General features: G+C 45.0%; 1 protein-coding gene across 4 annotated transcripts in view; it reads left to right on the top strand.

Annotated features, from left to right (window-relative positions):
• SSH1 (slingshot protein phosphatase 1) overlaps nucleotides 1-16,886 on the top strand; it is a 150,101-nt gene that overhangs the window by 110,002 nt on the left and 23,213 nt on the right. For all 4 annotated transcript variants that reach the window (XM_033956908.1, XM_033956906.1, XM_033956909.1 and 1 more), the window contains 2 exons: nucleotides 110-203; nucleotides 1,249-1,377. In XM_033956908.1, the coding sequence (XP_033812799.1) occupies nucleotides 110-203; nucleotides 1,249-1,377 (223 nt within the window). The remainder of the gene's footprint in view (nucleotides 1-109; nucleotides 204-1,248; nucleotides 1,378-16,886) is intronic.

The following is a 16,886-nucleotide window of genomic DNA, read 5'->3' as shown; positions in this document are numbered from 1 at the left end:
CTAACTGATTGATGTGCCACATTCCCAGTTGACCAGGCTTTTCCCCTGGATAGCAGGCGTTATCTGCAGGGCAATCTTTGTATGGTAATCTTGTTTTCCTTTCCTGTAGGCCAACAGAGGGGGAGAGAACTGAATGTCTCATTAAAGCTAAGCTCAGAAGTATCATGGTGAGCAAAGACCTTGAGAATGTGACCTCCAAGGAAGTAAGTGATTTCCCCCTCCTCCCCCCCTCCCTCCCCCCATTTATTTGATTTTAGTTTTGGGAGGCTTATTTTTGTGTCAGACACAGGGGTCTGGGGGATTTCGTTCTTGTCTGCTTTGGAATTACATAAAGTAGAGGTGTGACTCTCTTTTAGACAGCAGATGAAGACATGTTTACTTTTAGAGCTTTTGGTGGCGCAGGAGGTTTTGCAGGAATATAAGATGAGGGGCTGAAATACCAGCATGGCGGAAATGGCGACATTCGCTGTTTTTGATTAAAGTTTTGTTTTGTTGCATTTCATGAACTGTCTTAAGATTATGTAGGGGAGAATGTGGCGCAGTGGTTAAAGCTACAGCCTCAGCACCCTGGGGTTGTGGGTTCAAACCCACGCTGCTCCTTGTGACCCTGGGCAAGTCACTTAATTCCCCCATTGCCCCAGTACATTAGATAGATTGTGAGCCTGCCATGACAGACAGGGAAAAATGCTCAAGTACCTGAATAAATTCATGTAAACCGTTCTGAGCTGCCTTAGGAGAACGGTATAGAAAATTGAATAAATAAATAGTGTGAAAAGTTTCAGCCTCTGATAACCAGAGCTGGTATTGTGACATCACAATGCCTCATTCCACCAATGCCTAAGAGCCAACCTCATCAGTGATGTCACAATGGCTTGATTGTCCTAGACTTGGCTCACTTTTACCACATTTTGATTTCTAGAGTGGTGCAGTGGTTAAAGCTACAGCCTCAGCACTCTGAGGTTGTGGGTTCAAACCCACGCTGTTCCTTGTGACCCTGGGCAAGTCACTTAATCTCACCATTGCCCCAGGTACATTAGATAGATTGTGAGCCCACCGGGACAGACAGGGAAAAACACTTGAGTACCCAAATAAATTCATGTAAATCGTTCTGAGCTCTCCTGGGAGAACAGCATAGAAAATTGAATAAATAAATAAATATTTTATTTTAATCCTTCAAGAATGCAGGATTGTGGGGAATGGAAATTTGGATAAATTAAATAAAGTGTTGTGCGCTTGTCTGTTTCTCAGATACGAAATGAGCTGGAGAGCATGATGAACTGCAATTTAAAGGAATACAAAGAGTTTATTGCCAATGAAATGATGCAGATCCTGGGTCAGATGGACAAGGCAACCCTAATTTTTGATCATCTTTATCTGGTAAGTGATAGGCTAAGGCCAAAAACAGGTGACATGTTAGGTCAGACCAGTAGCACATTAAGCTCGTCAACCTGCCCCCCTCCCCCCAGTCAGTGGCATAGTAAAGGGGAGTTGGACCACCGTGGGTGCTATTTTGTTGGGGGCACTTGCACCTCTTCTCTGCTCCCACTTTTACCTCTTTGACTCTTCGCAGCATTTCCAACCTGATGTTTGCACTGGCCTCTGCTCTCCCTCTGAGGTCACTTCCTGGCCACGGGACCAGGAAGTTATGTCAGAGGGCAAGCCGAGGCCAGCGCGGGCAGCAGTTTGGAGACGCTGTTCAAGCTGGCAAAGTGTTAAAGAGATATGGGGGGAGGGAAGGCATGCACACGGTGTGGAGGAGGGGAAGGAATGGAGGCACCACTGCCTCAGGCGCCTCCTACTCTCGCTATACCACTGTACCCAATGGCTAGTCTGGGTCACTAGTAGGAAGTACCTGGCAGATTTTAATGGGAAGATTGACTGTTGCTTGTTCCCAAACATAGGGCTAGATTCACTAACCTTACTTTCCGTGTCCGATTGCATGTAGGTCAACAAATTCACAAAAGGCCTGCATGCAAATGGGAGCAATCGTTGGTGCACCCCCCACCGACCAAGCGATCCTTGAGCATGTGCTGACCATTTTCCTTGACTGTAGATGGTCTGCGCATGCGCTGGCCCTCCGTGCTTGGGAGAGCAGAAAACTTCTTATTTTTTTTGCTATTTTTTTCTTTGCGAGCCTGTGGTTTTAACCCGCTTTGAGCCCGCGGGTTAAAACCACGGGCTTGCACTGCGGGGAAGGGCAGGAGAGATTCGGGGCGAGAGCAGGAGATGGGGCAGAGAGCAGATCGTGGCAGGCAGGAGATTGGGGCTGAGAGCAGGAGATCTTATCAGGCAGGAGATCGGGGCTGAGAGCAGGATATCGGGGCAGGCAGAAGATCAGGGCTGAGAGCAGAGAAGCAGGGCAGAGAGCAGGGCGGCAGAAATCAGGGTAGTTGGAAAGGACCTGAGCGACTGCTCCTCAGCGGTCGCTTATTTTTGGATCGGTCAGCCCAGTCGGTGTCCTTCTTTTTTTTTTTTTAGTGAATCGCGTCCCTGCCTACTTTGCATGCCGTTTCTCCTCATTTGCATGCACGGATCGGGATCGGATCGGAGGAGAAGCTAATGAATCGGGTCGGAGGGAACTCGGTTCACAAACCAATCAGTACACGATCGGTTTGCTTAGTGAATCTTGAGCCCATAGTCCCTTCCTATCTCCACGAAACCGGTAATGAATACTGAGATTTTTATCATAGACCCACCAACACTACCAACCTTGGCCACATCCTGCCATTCTAAAGCTTCGTTGTGTGGTGACTGAAAAAAATGTTCAGAAGTGTAAGTGAATGAAAAATACAATGGAAGACGATCTGTATTAAGCATTTGGGGGTAAATTCAAGATATGGCGCTGAAATTTAGGTACCAGGATGATGCATGCTAAGGTCAAATTCTTTAATGGCAGTTCCACACAAAAAGGCTGTGCTCGAATACAAGCGTAGTGTGTCTAAAGTTAGGCCCGAGCATTTTGCGAACTCAAAGTAAGTGATCACGTCTAAACTGCCTGACACGCCCCCGAACCGTTCTTATCCCTCCCTTGCCCACGTCCGCCTTGAAGTTGCAAGCTCTGGAATTTAAGCATGCAAATTTATAGCAAATAAGGGCAGTTAAGTACATTCCTAATTAAAGCCAATAATTAGAAACATAGAAAAATGGTGGCAGAAAAGGGCCATAGCCCATCAAGTCTGCCCATTCCAAGTATCCGCCCCCCTGAATTTACTCCCTTAAAGATCCCACGTGAGCATCCCATTTTCTCTTAAAATCCGTCACGTTGCTTGCCTCAATCACCTGCAGTGGGAGTCTGTTCCAATGATCTACCACTCTTTCGATGAAGAAGTACTTTCTGGAGTCGCTATGAAACTTCCCTCCCCTGAGATTTTCAGCGGGTGCCCTCTGGTGGTCGAGGGTCCCACGAGACAGAAGATATTATCTTCCGACTCGATGCGACCCGTGATGTACTTAAGCGTTTCAATCATGTCTCCCCTCTCTCTTCGTTCCTCAATTGAGTACATTCGCAATTCTTTTAGTCTTTCTTTGTATGTTAGATCCTTGAGTCCCAAGACCATCCTGGTGGCCAACCGACTCGATCCTCAGCATGTCCTTACGGTAGTGTGGTCTCCAGAATTGGACACAGTACTCCAAGTGAGGCCTCACCATGGATCTGTATAACGGCATGATGACTTCAGGTCTCCTGCTGACAAAACCTCTACGGATACAACCCATCATTTGTCTTGCCTTGGAGGAAGCCTTCTCCACCTGATTGGCAGCTTTCATGTCGTCACTAATGATCACCCCTAGATCACGTTCTGCCGTGGTCGTAGCCAAGGTCTCACCATTTAGTGCATAGGTTCTGCACGGATTTCTCTTGCCCAGGTGCATTACCTTGCATTTTTTAGCATTGAAGCCCAGCTGCCAAGTCGTTGACCATCGTTCCAGCAGCAGTAGGTCCAGGTAAAAAGCTTTTGCCTACTATGTTGCAAATTTTGGCGGCGTCGGCGAACAGTGATACCTTTCCTCTAAGTCCATGCGTCCACTTAACAATTATTGAATTAAGTTTTGTGCACAACTGACCATATTCTATAAATTGTGTGCCCAACTTTGCACACTAATGCCTAAATTCTCTAAATGGCGCCATAAGTTCGGCAGTAGGAGCCCTTCTACTGCCTAATTTAATTGTTGTAGTAATTGAGTTTAAAGCCAATTAAAATGTAATTTTAAAAAATGTAGGCACCTCCAAAAAGGAACACCATAATTGTGTACAGAGGTGCCTAATCAAAACATAAGAGTAGCCTTATTGGACCAGACCATTGGTCCATCTAGCCCAGTATCCCATCTTCACGGTAGCCAATAGTAGCAACATTCCATGCCACTGATCCAGGGCAAGCAGTGGTTTCTCCCATGTCTGTCTCAACAGCAGTTTATGGGCTTTTCCTCCAGGAGCTTGTCCAAACCTATTTAAAAGCAGCTACATTAATTGCTCTTACCACATCCTCTGGCAATGCGTTTCAGAGCTTAACTATTCTCTGAGTGAAAAAATATTTCCTCCTATTGGTTTTAAAGGTATTTCCTTGTAACTTCGAGTGTCCCCATGTTTTTGTATATCTTGATGCAATAAAATGTCGGCCCACTTGTACTCGTTCTACACCACTCAGTATTTTGTAGACTCCAATCATATCTGAAAAGCCTTAATCTCTTTTAGTCTTTCCTCCTACGAGAGGAGTTCAATCCCCTTTATCATCTTGGTCGCTCTTCTTTGAACATTTTCTAGTGTTGCTATATCTTTTTTGAGATAAGGAGACCAGAACTGAATGCAATACTCAAAGTGAGGTTGCATCATTGGGTGATACAAAGGCATTATAACATTCTTAGTCTTGTTTACCATCCCTTTTCTAATAATTCATAGCATCTTGCTACCATTCTTTGCCACCACCACATATTGGGCGGAAGGTGTTGGCGTATTGTCCACGATGACACCCAGATCTTTTTCTTGAGCGTTGACTCCCAAGATGGGTCTTAACATCTGGTAATGTGCATCACTTTGCATGTGTCCACATTCAATTTCATCTACCACTTGGGATGCCCAGTCTTCCAATATCCTAAGGTCTTCCTGCAGTTTTTCACAGTCTGCATGTGTTTTAACAACTTTGAACAATTTAGAAACATAGAAAATGACGGCAGAAAAGGGCCACGGCCCATCTAGTCTGCCCCCACTAATGACCCACCCCCTAACTTCCTCCATGAAGAGATCCCACATGCCTATCCCATTTTTTCTTAAAATCTGGCACACTTCTGGCCTCAATTACCTGTAGTGGAAGATCATTCCAGTGATCAACCAACCTTTCGGTGAAGAAGTACTTCCTAGTATCGCCATGACATTTCCCACCCCTGATTTTCAACGGATGCCCTCTTGTTGCCGTGGGTCCTATAAGAGAAAAGATATCTTCTTCCACCTCGATACGGCCCGTGACATATTTGAACGTCTCAATTATGTCTCCCCTCTCTCTGTGTTCCTCGAGTGAGTATAGTTGCAACTTACCCAGTCGTTCCTCATACGGAAGATCCTTGAATCCTGAGACCATCCTGGTGGCCATTCGCTGAACCGACTCAACTCTCAGCACATCTTTTGGTAATGTGGCCTCCAGAATTGTACACAATATTCCAGATGAGGTCTCACCATGGATCTGTACAACGGTATTATGACTTCGGGCTTTTAGCTGACGAAACCTCTACGGATACAACCCATGATTTGTCTAGCCTTGGATGAAGCCTTCTCCACTTGATTGGCAGCCTTCATGTCTTCACTAATGATCACTCCCAAGTCTCGTTCTGCTGCAGTCCTTGCTAAGGTCTCACCGTTTAGGGTGTAAGTTCAGCATGGGTTTCTGCTGCCAAGGTGCACGACCTTACATTTTTTGGCATTGAAACTTAGTTGCCAAGTTTTTGACCAATGTTCCAGTAAGAGTAGGTTCTGCGTCATACTGTCGGGCACTGTGCTTTTGCCTACTATGTTGCATAGTTTGGCGTCATCGGCGAATAATGTAATTTTACCTCGAAGCCCCTCAGCCAAGTCTCTTATGAAGATGTTAAATAGGATCGGGCCCAAGACCGAGCCCTGCGGCACTCCACTGATCACCTCCGACGTTTCGGAGAGGGTACCGTTCACCACCACCCTCTGAAGTCTACCTCCAAGCCAGTCCCTAACCCATGCAGTTTTTGTCATCTGCAAATTTAATCACCTCACTCGTCGTCCCAGTTTCCGGATCATTTCTAAATAAGTTAAATAGCACCGGTCCTAATACAGATCCCTGCAGCACACCGCTTATTACCCTCAAGCTACCCTTTATTTTCCGTCCGATAACCAATTCTTAATCCACAATTGAACATCGCCTCCTATCCCGTGACTCTCTAATTTTTTCAGAAGCTTAAGGTCAAAATAGGCTTGGCCAGAAATGACCTTAGGTGCCTCTGTAGACACGATTCTCGTCAAACATAGACACCGGTAATGCAGGCCTACAAAACCCTGGCCTACGTTAGACATAAGCCCTGATTCTATTAACGGCGCCTATGCGCGATAGATACTTGGCCAGCGCCATTTCTGGAGGCTCCTGCTGATGTAGGTGCCATTAACGGAATCCAGGCCTATGTTTAAATTGGGCATGCGGTTTTATAGAATTTTTTTTTGGGGGGGGGAGGTTTCTGCCACTCTTAGTTGGATGTTTATTTGGATTTTGAATTTATCTTGCATCTTTTTCAGTAATAGCTCAAGGTGAATTATGTTAAGGCACGTTAAGTATTTTCCTGTCCCTGAACGGCTCGCAATATAATTCCCCCCCCCATGTGCATTGGAGCATTTTGCGCTCCAGGCCCTAGTAGAAACCTTGCGGTTTTGTAAAAAAGGACCTAATTTTTATATCTGAGACAATAAGAGGGGTAAATGACTTGGCCAAGATCACAAGGAGTTGTGGTGGAATTTGAACCCTGGCTTCCCTGGGCGTCAGTCTGATGCTCCTTTTTATGGCGTTGCAAATTTGCTGAGGCCCTGTTGCTCAAAGCTCCAATAACCCGGTAATAAATATAGTGTTAGGAGTTATTTTTTTATCAGGTGATGTTCAGCACAAGAGCATGCAAATTATATGTATGCTGTTTGTGAGGAACAGCCCCAGTAAAAGGGGGGGGAGGAACTATGCCTGCCGCCTGCTCAAAAGAGCAAAGCGGTAGGCACAGCTCTTCTGAGCAGGGCCAGTAGTTCTTGTAGGCTGCTCCTTTCTCTTGCCAGTTGCCTCTGCTCTCCCTCTGCCCAGCTGATCATGGGAACAGGCCAGTCAGCAAGCAGCTGATCCAGCACAGGGAGAGCGAAGCCGCAATCAGCTGAGCTTGGGGGTTTTTTTGGCCCTCAAATGGGCACAGTTATTGTGCGTTTGTCCTGTGCACTGGACATAAAGTACTCCCCACAATATTCACGGGGGTTCCGTTCTATGAATCCCCGCGAATGTTGAAAAACCGCAAATACGGTTTTACGCTGGGGAGACAGGAGAGGGCAGTCGGAGCACCGGCGAGTGAAGGAAATCACTCACGGTATGCTCCGACCGCCTCATCCTGCACTAAAGTTGGGTCTCGCCAATCAAGAGCTGCGGGTCAAAGCAGCTCCTGATTGGTGAGGCCCGACTTTAGTGCAGGAAGAGGCGATCAGAACATACCGTGAGTGATTTCCTTCACTCGCCGGCGCTCCGGCTGCCCTCTCCTGCCCGGTCATTCGCGGTCGGAAAATACCGAGAATGGCCGGGACCGCGAATCGCCGACTGCGAATGACCGCGAATGACCGGGGGAGCACTGTATATGCACACAACACAGGCACAGCAGCTCCTGACCTGTCGTAAAATTTTACCCGTAAAAAGAAGGCCTTCCATTTTGAGTGTTCCTTATAATATTGATGAGCTCCTTTGTAAAGCATTTGCATAAGGTTCTCCGTGGCTGCTACTGAGATCGGGAGCAGCTGTGGAGAATTGTTTTGAACATCGGAGACTGAGCTTCTTTGCAAGTAAGACTGACTTTGACCAGTCTTACATGGACAGAAGGCTTTTGAGCATTGAGGCCTGAGTCCCAATGAGTTTTCTTGTAAAGTAACAAGAAACAGTAGATATTTATTTTAAAAATTTCTCTACCGTTTAAGGCCTAAACAGTTTACATAGTGTTACATACATAAATTTATAAAACAAAATAAAAACACGTAAACATAAACAAACAATCCTCAGAAAATCAGCAATATAGCAATAAAAGCCAAAAAAGGCCTATATGAACAATTATGAAAAAGTTCTCAAAAGTCAGCAATCATGAGGAATCGATATCTAGAAAAAGGCATTTACAAACAATTGCGTTTTAAGTAACAGTAGATGACGGCAAATAAAGACCCGAATGGTCCATCCAGTCTGCCCAACCTGATTCAATTTAAATTTTTTAAATTTATTTTCTTCTTAGCTATTTCTGGGCAAGAATCCAAAGCTTTACCCAGTACTGTGCTTGGGTTCCTACTGCCGAAATCTCCGTTAAAACCTACTCCAGCCCATCTACACCCTCCCGGCCTTTGAAGCCCTCTCCAGCCCATCCTCCCCCAAATGGCCATGTACAGACACACAGACTGTGCAAGTAGTTTCCTAAATGCGCCTTTTTCACCGCATTTCCATAATTGACTCGCAAGTGAGTGCCACAATTTAACCCCTGGACAACAAAAGGTCATTGTGCCGGTCTCAACATATTTTGGGTTAACATTGGCCTTTAGTAGGGCTGAATTTTCAGAGCGCAGCGATCTATTCGGTAGATAGTCATCTTGCTCTTAAATAATTCAGGTGTAATAGCGTACAAGATACATGTAGAAAGTGAGCAATGATCTCTGTTTCACAGTGCAAAGTAGTGCTGCCCGATTTCACGATTTGAATCGATTCATTTCGGGTGAAACGATTTGAATTGATATACCCCGCCAAAAAATCGGCCCCCCGATTCATTGACTGACCCTCCCCACTCGCCCTCTAAAGCAGGAGCGGCAGCCTTTGCTGGCCTGCCGCTCCTGCTTTAGAGGGCAAGTGTGGCAAGTGTGGCTTACCCGCTGCTATGCTCTCCGTCTTCCCCCTCCCGAATCAATCTCCCTAACTTCAGCAGCCTGCAATAAGATCGCTGGCGCTAGCGATCTTTGCAAGCTGCTGTACGGCTTCCGAGCGTCTTCACTTTGCCGCGGGACCGCTGCAAAGAGAAGACGCTCCGAAGGCTACAGGCCTTCAAAGGGGGGGGACAGGCTGGCAGGCCTTCAGGTGGGATGGAGACCTTCAAAGGGGAGGACAGGCAGGCAAGCCTTCAAGGGGGTGGACAGACCAGGGGAGGGGGCCCCTGGTGTAGAAGTACATGGAGGGAGGGAGGGAAGGGGGGTTCAAAGAGACATGCATATGTCTCTTTGGGGGACTTTGGACTTTGGGGGGGGAGAAATAATGGGTCTGAAAATAGAGGAGAGGAAGAGAGATGATGGACAATGGGATTTAGGGAGGGAAGGAACAGAAAGGGAGAGAAGTTGGACACAAGGTGTGGTGGGGGGATAAAGATACTGGATAGGAGGGTAGTTGGGAAAAGAAAGGAGAGATGGTGGACCCTGGGGTGGTGGGGAAGGAGAGAGAGATGCTGGATGAAAGGGTAGTTAAGAAAAGATGGATCTGTGGATGGAGATGAAAAAAAAAGAAAGATGCCAGACCTCCGGGGGAGGGAGAGGAAACGGAAGGGGAGGACAGAGATAGCAGATGGATGATTAGAAAGAAGAAAGAAGGAGACCCTGGCAAGCAAGTTATCAGAAGACAACCAGAGCCTGGGACCAACAAGATTTGAATGACCAGACAACAAAAGGTAGAAAAACTAATTATATTTTCCCTTTTGCGATTACAATATGTCAGATTTGAAACATGTATCCTGCCAGAGCTGGTGTTAGACTGCAAATGTGAGCTAGGATTTAAGAGAGAGAGGAAAAATCTTTTTTGTTTGTTTATTTTGTTTACACCACAGCGCCAGTGTGGTTAGGAGAAGGCAAAGGGGGTGAAGAGGCTATAAAATAAACCCACCAGGATGTTTGAAAAAAACACCCAATTGGGCAGGAAAATCGAATTGAATCGAAAAACCAATTCAGTAGGCTGAATCGAATTGAATCAAAATTTTTTTTTTTCCTGAATCGGGCAGCACTAATGCAGTGTGTAGTGCTTCATAAAGATGTTTGCCACTAGATGGCACTCAAAGGAAAACCAAGCATAAGAAATGCTTGAAAGAAAGCCACAGGTCGAATAAAAAGGTTGAATATGGGTGCACTTCAGCACTGGTGATAATCTTTTTTTTTAAAACAGAATAGCTAGTGTTTTAAGGTCCTTACTAAAATAAGTCTTCAGTATTTGTGTCCATAAATGTTCGTTAGTTTTCTATAGAAGCAACCAAGCCAGAAAAAATGTGACATGATTCAGAAAATTGGGAGTAAAGGCTCTTCAGCTATGCTGATGATATTACGGTTGTAATTTCTCGTCCGTTTCGGCTTTCTAATATTATTCATATTATTGCCGAAGTAATAGAACTTATTGAGAATTGGATGTCGGACTTCAGACTGAAATAAAATTCTGAGGCGACCAAATTTTTCTTTGCCTCACCTCCTGAGAATGTGTTAGAGGACTCTCTTATTATTAAGAAAACACAATATCCTGTTTGTTCCTCGGATAGAATTTTGGGAATTTACTCTTGACCAGAATTTGTCTATGAAGATCCAAGTGGATTTGGTAGTCCGTAAGGGCTTCCATATTCTATTGGAATTACGTTTTATTAGAGCTTATTTTGATATAACGGCATTCAAGCTACTAGTTCAATTGCTAGTGTTAGGCCATTTGGATTATTGTAACATCGTTTACTTGGTCGGAACAAGCAAGACCATCTCTAGGCTGTGAGTTATTCAGAATACCGTGGTCAGGCTTATTTTTGGTTTGAAGAAATATGACCATCTGACACCCTTTTATCGGAAATTGTCAAAACTGTGTCTGTTATAAAGTCTTGTTGAGTCAATCTCCAGCTTATTTGATTAATTCATTTTCCTTTGCTACTCAAAAACATTCACGTAAAGCTCATGCTTTTTCTAGTTTTTTTCATCGGTGTAGGGTTGTAAGTTCGAAAGATTTCATGAACGTATGCTTTCATATCAGGCTGCCGTCTTTCTCATTTCTGGAATTTAGAAAACGTTTGAAAACTTACTTATTCTCTAGATTTTTGGGTAATTACATTCCATGATGATTGCTCCATTGTAAGTAGATGTAATCTTTTGTAATCCGCATAGATTGCAAGGTTATGCGGTCTAGAAGTTGATTTTTATGTTATGTTAACTTTCCCGTGTGTCTGAGCAAAAGATTATGCTGCCTTCTACAGATGGAACATTAGAGAGAAGTAGGTTTGCAAACAGAGCTGTAGATTTTCTTTATAATCTATAAAAGGTCCGATTTATCTATAACCTTTGGGTTTGTCTTGAATGCCGGGGGTTTCGGCAGAAGTCGCCATGCTGGGGGGGAGGGCGGAAGATCTGTAGAAGTTTGCATGTGGTAAATATCTCTCTCGATTCATTGATTCAGGGGCCAGGGCAAAATTTATGAAAGGGAGGTGGGGGTTTGGTTTTGGGCACAGATTTGTGGTGAAATGAGGGGGATGGAAATCCCCTTTGGTTACTTTTGCAGCAAACATATCTTCACATCCTTACTTATAATGTTTACCATCTCTGCCCGACTGTGGGGTGGGGTTTTTTTTTTTTTTTTTTGGGGGGGGGCGTTATTTCAGAGGACATAATCTGATTTTATTTTTAGTGGCTTGTGTGGTCCTTTGTCCAATAATTCAGATTCAAAGTCCACCTAGCTCCTCCCTTATTTCTTATTTAAGTAATGTCAGGCTGCCTCCAACATAAGGAGAGAAGAGCAAAATTGTTTAAAACTTAACTGTATTAGATTTTGTTCCCATGAGGAGGAAGTTGTTCTCTTCTTAATCTGCTTCCGTTTTTAATCATTTTATTTATAGAATAACGCCCGTGTTTCCGTGTGGATCTGCAAAGGGGGCGTGGGCAAGTCGAGGGCGTTCCCTTAAAAATGCACTCGGGCCCTGATGCTCAAAAGCTTTCTGTGCCAGTAAGACTTGTTAAAGCAGTCTTTCTAGGACGGAAGCTCTCTTTCTGATGTTCAAAAGGGTTCTCGGGGGCTGCTAACGATCCTCTTGGCAGCCACCGAGAACCCTATGCAAATATATCACATGGAGCTCATTAATATGTAAATGAGCTCTCCTTGTGAAGCGCAAAAGGGAACGCCCCCCCCACTTTTAGGGGACCTGCCTTATAGCTGTTGTGTAAGTGTTGTGTTTTGGCACACAATACACGCACAACCACTGCTCCCATTAAAAAATAAAAGTCCACAGCTGAGCCAGCAGCCCCAGCTCTCCCTGCCAGCTCAGCTGATTGTGACTCCAAAGCCACGATTTGCTGAGCCCGAAGGGGGAAGCCCCATCAACTGAGCTGCAGGGGAAACCCCGAAGCCATCAGAGCTGATTGGAGGGATTTGGGTGGATGAACTATGTTGACAAACACAGTGAAGGTGGTTAAGGACACAGCCATACGAGGTAACTGACGTTGCCACTGGCATCACCACAGACCCAGCGCAGCGTGAGGCCTTGTTGCAAGGAGTTGAACAGCATTGCAGGCTTTATCCTGACTATCTCAAGAAGATATTGAATGATTTGAGTGTTTGGAATGCCATTAATAGTTGACTATGCCGAAACTATTAGCGAAGTATGTTAAATTTATGTTTAATAAAGTGCAAATATTAAAGGTTAATTTAATAAAACACTGCTAGATTTTTTGCATAAAATGTCTTTTTATCACTGTATCTTTGCGGAATGTGAAAACATAAAAGTTATAGCTATGATACCAAGAAATATGCTCTGTTAAGCAAAAATAATAGCAAATTTTAAGAAAAACAAAGCTTTATGTAATCAGTGGCTTTGAGCGACCCCAGGATGGGCTTAATTTTTTTTTTAATTGTTTTCTGAACGAGCACAATCAAATTCATGGGAACAACGTCAATTGTCACAGTTTTTCCAACTTTAGGTTTTTCTGAACAACCCTAAGGACACACATAGCTCCACCCTCTGGGAATAGTTACGCATGCACCTGTGCATCTTTTCGTAAAGGTGATTAATCCAGTAAATAAATAAATACACATTTCAAATTTCAAAGATTACTGATCATTAGGGACATCAATCTCCACCTAGACAACATCACCAGCAAGGATACGATTGAATTTAATAGCTTCCTCACCTCTCTTGGTTCCACCCCCCCCCCCCACACCATCCCCAACCCATGAAAAGGGGCACACACTAGACCTCATTAGTTTCCTCAATCTTACTGCTTACAAAACTTCAGCCGATGACACTCCACTTCTTAGGGGCCTTCTGTCTCCCCATTTTCATGTTACATCTTGGGGCTCCACCCCACCCCTCAAATTCCATTACCTTCCGCAAAAAAATTACGAGCGATCTGTTCTGGACTAAATTTCTCAACCAATTCTCCTTTGTTCCTAAGCCTGCAGACTCAGAAACCAACTGGCATAACTGGGTTGCCCTCTCCGAGTCCACCTACCATTCCCTCGCCCCTCTCTCCACCAAAACCATCTCCTACTACCATAAAGCCCCTTGGTACCTCCCATATCACAGAGAACTAAAGCAGAAATGTCGAGCTCTAGAGCGCAAATGGAAAAAATCTAATTCCCCTATAGATAGACAGTCCTGGAGAGTCAATATTAAGTTTTACAATACAGCACTAAAAAAAAGCAAGGAAGAACTTCTACGGTGACAAAATCTCCAAATCCAACAACCAGAGAGTACACTATTCAACATTTGGCGCTCCTTAACTTCCAAAAAAGACTCCACCTTGCTCCCCTCCTCTCCCTCAGCCAAAGTTCTAGAAAAATTCTTCAACGAAAAGGTCACTACCTTGAGATGCTCCTTCCCACCTGCAGTCTCCTACAACTCTCTGGTGCCCACCAACTCCAACCCTACCCTAACGGTCTCCAACCCTATCCCAGCCGACAGATCCTGAAATGGGTCATATTGCCGTGACCCCACTACTGAAAAAAACCCGACCTTGACCCTTCCACACCATCCAGCTATCGCCCAATAGCAAACATCCCTCTCCTAACCAAGATGCTTGAGTCCATCATATCTACCCAACTCTCATCCTATTTAGAGAGATTCTCTATTCTCCTACCTTACCAATATGGCTTTCGTCCCAACTTCAGCACCGAATCCCTATTGACCTCCTTAATCTCTAAGGTTCAACAACTTCACTCTCGTAATAAGTTTGCCGTCCTCCTACAATTCGACCTTTCTGCTGCTTTTGGCGTTGTCCACCATGATATTCTAGTTTACCAACTCTCCGAGATAGGCATTAACTCCACAGTCCTAGACTGGTTCTCAAAATTCCTACGTTCCCGATCCTACACTGTCAACATGAATGGCACCTCATCCTCCCCCTGGAAACCGATATGTGGAGTCCCGCAAGGCTCACCTCTATTTCCTATTCTTTTCAACATCTATATGTCCTCCCTAAAACTCCTCCATCTAGGCCCCCTAGAAACAATTTACACTTATGCTGATGACATCCTCGTCCTCCTCGAGACCGATTCGAACCTCACTAACCTCTCAGAGAACATATCCTCTTGTATAACGAACCTCCAATCCTGGGCCCACACCGTGCAAATGAAACTGAACGAGTCCAAAACAAAACTACTTTGGCTTGGCCCAAAATTAGACCAACTACCCACCTACATCCCACTGTCCTCTGGCTCCACTCTGCAACTTGAGTTCTCAAGCAATGTTCTGGGCATCATCATTGATTCTACATTGTCCTTCAACGACCACCTCTATTCCTTGGTAAAAAAAAGCTTTTTCAACCTTCACATGCTGAGGAAAGTAAGATCCTGTTTCTATCAAAAGCATTTTGCCATCCTTATCCAATCCATCATCCTCTCCAGAATGGACTATTGCAACTCTATCTACTTAAGCCTAACAAAGAAAAACCTTCATAGACTTCAGCGGATTCAGAATGCCGCGGCTAAGCTTATCTTCACAAAAAGTAAATTCGACCATGTCTCACCGCTCCTATCCAAGCTTCACTGGCTTCCAATAATCTCCAAGGTCCACTTTAAATACGCCTGTCTAACTTTCAAGATCCTACACGGCATCCTTCCTCCCGTTATTCTACTTTCTTGGAACTCCTCAAATCCTAATACCACCAGACCCACCCAAAAATTAAAACTATCCTTCCCCTCATGAAAAGGCATTTCCCATGTAGGAAAGCTAGGGACCTCCCTCCCCTTCAGATTCACTGAGCTCTGGAACAACCTTACCTCCCCTCTTCGGAATCTGAGCTCTCTCCAACTTTTCCGTAAACATCTGAAAACCTGGCTATTCTCAAAAATGTAACACCTCCTCCTTCTCTGATATACTAAGCCCTTTAAACATTCTTCATTCTTTTGACCTTTAACCCTTCATTGGAGTTCCTTTCTATCCCAACTCCTGTAAACCGTGCCGAGCTCTACGATTGTGGAGAGGATGTGGTATACAAACCTAAGGTTTGGTTTAGTTTAGTTTATTTATGTGCATATCGGCAGGCAGTTAATAAAAGCCTAATTTTGCAGTTAAGATGCTGCTTTATCTAGAAATGCTTTTGAAAATTGCCTCAGGTACTTTAGATAGCCAGTGAACCCACTGGGACAGATAAGAAAACATACTCGAGTACTTGATTGCAAACCGCTTAATATACCTTGGCCCCCTTTTACAAAGCTGTGCAACTGAGTGCTGAGTGCTCTGACACCCATTCAGTTCCTATGGACGTCGGAGCATTTACTGCACTGCTGGCTTTTGTGAAAGAGTGGCCTTTTATACTGGCTTCTTGGTAAACATGGGCCTCTGCAATTGAACTAATAAGAACATAAGAATTACCGCTGCTGGGTCAAACCAGTGGTCCATCGTGCCCAGCAGTCTGCTCACATGGCGGCCCTTAGGTCAAAGACCAGTGCTCTAACTGAGTCCAGCCTCACCTGCATACGTTCCCGTTTAGCAGGCACTTGTCCAACTTTGTCTTGAATCCCTGGAGGGTGTTTTCCCCTATAACAGCCTCCGGAAGGGCGTTCCAGTTTCCCACCACTCTCTGGGTGAAGAAGAACTTCCTTACGTTTGTACGGAATCTATCCCCTTTCAACTTTAGCGAGTGCCCTCTCGTTCTCCCTACCTTGGAGAGGGTGAACAACCTGTCTTTATCTACTAAGTCTATTCCCTTCAGTATTTTGAATGTTTCGATCATGTCTCCTCTCAATCTCCTCTGTTTGAGGGAGAAAAGGCCCAGTTTCTCTAATCTTTCACTATACGGCAACTCCTCCAGCTCCTTAACCATCTTAGTTGCTCTTCTCTGGACCCTTTCGAGTAGTACCGTGTCCTTTTTCATGTACGGCGACCAGTGCTGGACGCAGTACTCCAGGTGAGGGCGCACCATGGCACGGTACAGCGTCATGATAACCTTCTCCGATCTGTTCGTGATCCCCTTCTTTATCATTCCTTGCATTCTGTCCGCCCCTTTTTGTCGCCGCCGCACATTGTGAACGCTTGGTGGCAAGATGCACATGCCGCTCAAAGACCCGGCTGATCAGGACTGGAGCTGCTGGAAAGGAAACTGCTTGATCTGGCTGAACAAGGACACTTGGTTAGGGTTACCAGATGGCTGGATTTCCCCCAGACATGTCATCCTTTTGAGGACATGTCTGGGGGTCCGGACGGCTTTTCAAAACCTGGCGCTTTGTCCCTCC

The sequence above is a fragment of the Geotrypetes seraphini genome, chromosome 8 (assembly GCF_902459505.1).
Source record: "Geotrypetes seraphini chromosome 8, aGeoSer1.1, whole genome shotgun sequence".
NCBI lineage: Eukaryota > Metazoa > Chordata > Amphibia > Gymnophiona > Dermophiidae > Geotrypetes > Geotrypetes seraphini.
The sequence above is the reverse complement of the archived record's forward strand: the minus strand, read 5'-3'. Positions and strand labels throughout refer to the sequence as shown.